This window comes from Synchiropus splendidus, chromosome 12 (assembly GCF_027744825.2).
Source record: "Synchiropus splendidus isolate RoL2022-P1 chromosome 12, RoL_Sspl_1.0, whole genome shotgun sequence".
NCBI classification, from domain to species: Eukaryota; Metazoa; Chordata; class Actinopteri; order Syngnathiformes; family Callionymidae; genus Synchiropus; species Synchiropus splendidus.
In genome coordinates, this window is record NC_071345.1 from 1765224 (window position 1) to 1769313 (window position 4090).

A 4090-nucleotide genomic window follows, 5' to 3' on the forward strand; every position below is an offset into this window, starting at 1 on the left:
GCAGAAGTTTGGACCTGACCTCGTGTGACCTTCTGTGCTTCAGCTGTGGTGTGGTTTCAGGGACCGCAAGGCAAAGACGGACAGACTGGACCTCCTGGTCCACCGGGGCTCATGGTGAGAGAGAGAGAGAGAGACAGGCTGAGGTCACATGACCTAGGACATCACTGCCCATTCCTCTCTGCCCTTACAGGGTCCCCCCGGAGCTCCCGGACAACCGGGTCCTGTTGGAAAACCAGGCAACGCAGGAAACCCAGGAGCCCCGGTGAGTGACCCCCCACTCCCCCGGCTGGTTGGTTCAGGGCCTCAGGGCTTTAAGACTATCATGTCTTTCAGGGTGCGATCGGTGTGAAGGGAGACAAGGGAGAACGGGTGAGTAGGACGAGGTGATGTGAGGAAGAGTCGACTGGAGTCCAGAGGAACCATGTGGACACATTCTCTCCGCAGGGAGACTTTGCTCCTCAGAACATGATGCGGTCCATCTCCAGGCAGGTCTGCGAGCAGCTGGTCTCCTGTGAGTGCTCCTGGTCCCCCGCCCCCACCCTCAGTCACCTGCTGACTCGTATCCTCTCCCCTCAGCTCGCATGAGTCGCATCGAGTCCATGCTCAATCAAATCCCCAACGGCCTGTACCGCAGCAACAGCCCTGGTCCACCAGGACCTCCTGGCCCGCCTGGACGACAGGGGCCCCGTGGAGAGCTGGGTGCTGCGGGACGGAACGGCTTCCCAGGAAGTCCTGGGTTACCTGGCCAGCAAGGAGAGCTGGGTAGGAGTGGATCTGCACTGCCAAATGTCCACTTGGAGTACTGAGAGACTCGGTTCCCTCCAGGTCCTCCAGGAGAGAAGGGCGAGCGCGGACCACCAGGGGTGGGACAGAAGGGCCCGAGGGGACCCCCAGGTACCACTGCAACAGCAGCGACACACCAGACTTCTGCTTGACTTGTTTGAGTTGAGAGTGACCTGGGGATCAGAGCACCAGGGGTCAAGACCAAAGCACCTCCACATGACGGACCGTTACAGGTCCAGAGGTGGCCCTAGGTCTACCGCCGCGCCGGGTTGCGCCCTCATGAGCAGCCTCCTGACATTTGTGCCATTCCACAGGGCCACCAGGGGAGAGCAGGACCGGACCACCAGGACCAACAGGCTCTGCTGGAGCCCGCGGTCCACCCGGCCGCCCCGGTTACGCTGGGATCCGGGGGCCTCCTGGACCACCCGGCTACTGCGACTCCTCTCAGTGCGTCGGTATCCCGTACAACGGTCAAGGATACATAGGTGAGTACATGGCAGGTGGGCTGAGGCCAACCTTCCGCTAACACTCGGCATTCTGGGAAATACACTGCGCCGCTGCTGTGGACGTCGTCACGTGGCCTCCTCGTGGTGGCACAGCAAAGCCGCGTCTGTTGAAAGTGTGATTCCCAGAAGGCCCAGCAGGGGGCTCGCATGAGTGTAGTGACTAACGTGTCCAGCTCCCACTGACCTCTCCGTCCTCTTTGGCCTGTTCCAGGTTCGTCCTAGTTCACTCTCTCTGCCGCTGCCTGCTTTCACTCAAACCACACACGCTCCCCGGCTCTGTCAGGACCCCACAGAGAGGAACCCGGTTACTAACTAAGACTCACAGACCGGCAGCCCAGCAAAGACGGAGGAGCATGTTCCCAAGTTCAACAGCCAAATACTAACCCGGGCCCACGACGCCGACTCGTCCCGTCAAGTCACTAGATCTGAGCTAACAGCCACCGAGCTTGAGCTGCCGCTTGCTACACCGCCGTTTCCTTCCTGTAGTCCCAGCCACGTGGGAGCCGCCGCCGCCGGCGTCATGCTAGCTAGCTAACTCCCCTCGCGCCACTCCGACTCCACTGACGCTCCACATCCAGCACTAACTGTGCGCCCCCCTCAGGCTGCTGCCCAAACCTTTGAGTTCCTATTTTCTTTCCTGGACAACTGGGACGACGTCAAGCTCTGCACTGATTCTGGGTCACTGGTGCTCCTGGGCCTTTGCTGTTGGATTCCGGTAAGATTTGCTGACTCAGCTGGAGTCAGAGCCCACGGCTGTGGGTTGGAGTCCCATCATGGAGCACGGGTGCCCCCTGCAGTGAGTGCTGGTGACCCCGCTGAGTCAGTGCAGAGACCCTCCAGATCCACCTGTGTTCACCCGTGGCCCCGTGCTGTCTCCAAGCAGAGCCCGAGTCCCCAGTTGCGCCGGTCCCAGAGGAGGACCAGCTTCCACCCAGCCAGCAGCGGCAGATTTCGCTACCACGACGCGCTTCCCTCCGTCTCACGTAGAGCCTCTGCACCGGGGGCTTGACTCGTCTGTGACCCAGAGTCTGTACATATCAGTCGAAGGGGCGGGGGGGTGGGAGGGGTTGCGGGGCACTATTTAAAGAGAGTCACGCGTCGGCTCTTGGACCGTGTTTCCTTGGAGTGTTGGGACACTTCGGGACAGACGTGGTTTATAACCCACTCTCAGTTACGCTGCATTAGTCTCTCGTATTTATCACTTCCTGTATCGGTCGCGGCTCAGCTGACCACGTCGACCTGCATGTCTGTGGTGTATATTTACTTGTGTTGTGTCGTGTAACCTTCGCCACCGTTGTGAGTTCACCGCCTTCAACTCTTATTTATTTCTGGAACCAAAGAGGCATTTTTTTTTTCAATAAAACTACTGAAAAGTCTGGTGAGTCGTCTCTGGTCTGCAGCCACGATGTGCTGTGGTCAGCAGAATATGTCTGAGGATCTTTTCTGATGCCGGGACAGGAGCAGCTGGGCCCCGGACCCCGTCATAAACACCAGTGCAGAGCAAACTACATGCTTTGGCACGCGTCCAGCCCGTGGACCGGGTCGGACTTGTGAGCCCAACTTGGAGCCAGGAGGAACATTGTTGGAGACTCTCCTCTGTCTCGCCCTCACCTGTCTCACTCTCCCCTGTTTCGCCCTCATCTGTCTCACTCTCCTCTGTCTCTCCTCCTCTGTCTCGCTCTAATCTGTCTCACTCTCCTCTGTCTCTCCTCCTCTGTCTCGCTCTAATCTGTTTCACTCTCCTCTGTCTCTCCTCCTCTGTTTCACCCTCCTCTGTCTCGCTCTCATCTGTCTTACTCTCCTCTGTCTCACCCTCCTCTGTCTCGCTCTAATCTGTCTCACTCTCCTCTTCTGTCTCACCCTCCTCTGTCTCGCTCTCATCTGTCTTACTCTCCTCTGTCTCACTCTCCTATGTCTCTCATCCTCTGTCTCACCCTCCTCTGTCTCATCACACCAATCATTTGATGACTTGGGCAACCCGAGTCCCGCACCAGGTCACCCTGGCCCCTGTTGTCAGAGACCCCAGAGGTCGGAGCTGCGGATGAGATCAGGACACTTTCCCATGGGAAAAGCTCCGTCCTGCAAAGCCACGGGACTCTCCATGATTCGATGATGTTCCGGTCGGATCCCTGACCCACTGCTGACCCACTCTAGTCCGCCAGAGATGTTCAGGGAGGGAGCCAGAACCCGCTCCTCCTCACAACCTCAGACCGGGAGGTCTGTCTGGTGCAGTGGAAAACCACACCTTCTTCTCTCACTGATCACTTTTTTCAGGAAGCTCCTAAATCTTCCTTCACCATCTTGAAAGCTGTGGAGCGGAACAACACATCACCAGGGCAGCGGTCAACTCACCCTCCTCTGTCCCACTCTCCTCTGTATCGCCCTCCTCTCTGTCACTCCTCCTCTGTCTCACCCTCCTCTGTCTCACTCTCCCCTGTCTCGCCCTCTCATGTCAGACTCGTCAGAACCAGCTGCGTCTAGACTGAGTTCGAGCGTCACTGAGCCTCTGCTGGTACCGTTGCACCGCCTACTGGTGAAGCCGTGAACTACACCGTGGACATCAAATTGAGGAGCTGCGGTCAATTGGAGGTCACAGGAGGAGGGTGTCAATCATGGCGCAGGTCCAGACACCTGACGTCATCGTCATGTGCCGCCGGTGGTGATGTGGTGTAGCACCACCAGCGGGCGCCCGCTTGCTGCCGTCAGAACAGGTGACTCTCGGATTCCTGGGAAGGAAAGAGTCGTGACCCGCGGTCAACACGAGGTCGGGGCTTTTATTGTGACTGGACGCGAAGAGCACA

At 58.4% G+C, this 4090-nt stretch overlaps 1 protein-coding gene across 7 annotated transcripts in view; it reads left to right on the forward strand.

The window, feature by feature from the left end:
• col12a1b (collagen, type XII, alpha 1b) overlaps positions 1-2335 on the forward strand; it is a 33977-nt gene extending 31642 nt beyond the window's left edge. For 5 of the 7 annotated variants that reach the window (XM_053880558.1, XM_053880560.1, XM_053880561.1 and 2 more), the window contains 8 exons: positions 61-114; positions 191-262; positions 334-369; positions 445-511; positions 577-762; positions 826-894; positions 1098-1268; positions 2170-2335. In XM_053880558.1, coding sequence (XP_053736533.1) covers positions 61-114; positions 191-262; positions 334-369; positions 445-511; positions 577-762; positions 826-894; positions 1098-1268; positions 2170-2276 — 762 coding nt within the window. In that variant the 3' untranslated portion in view covers positions 2277-2335. Of the gene's footprint in view, positions 1-60; positions 115-190; positions 263-333; positions 370-444; positions 512-576; positions 763-825; positions 895-1097; positions 1269-1500; positions 1653-2169 lie in introns of those variants that run through there. The other 2 variants (XM_053880559.1, XM_053880563.1) reach the window with 2 other exon arrangements.
• Positions 2336-4090: the final 1755 nt, after the last annotated feature.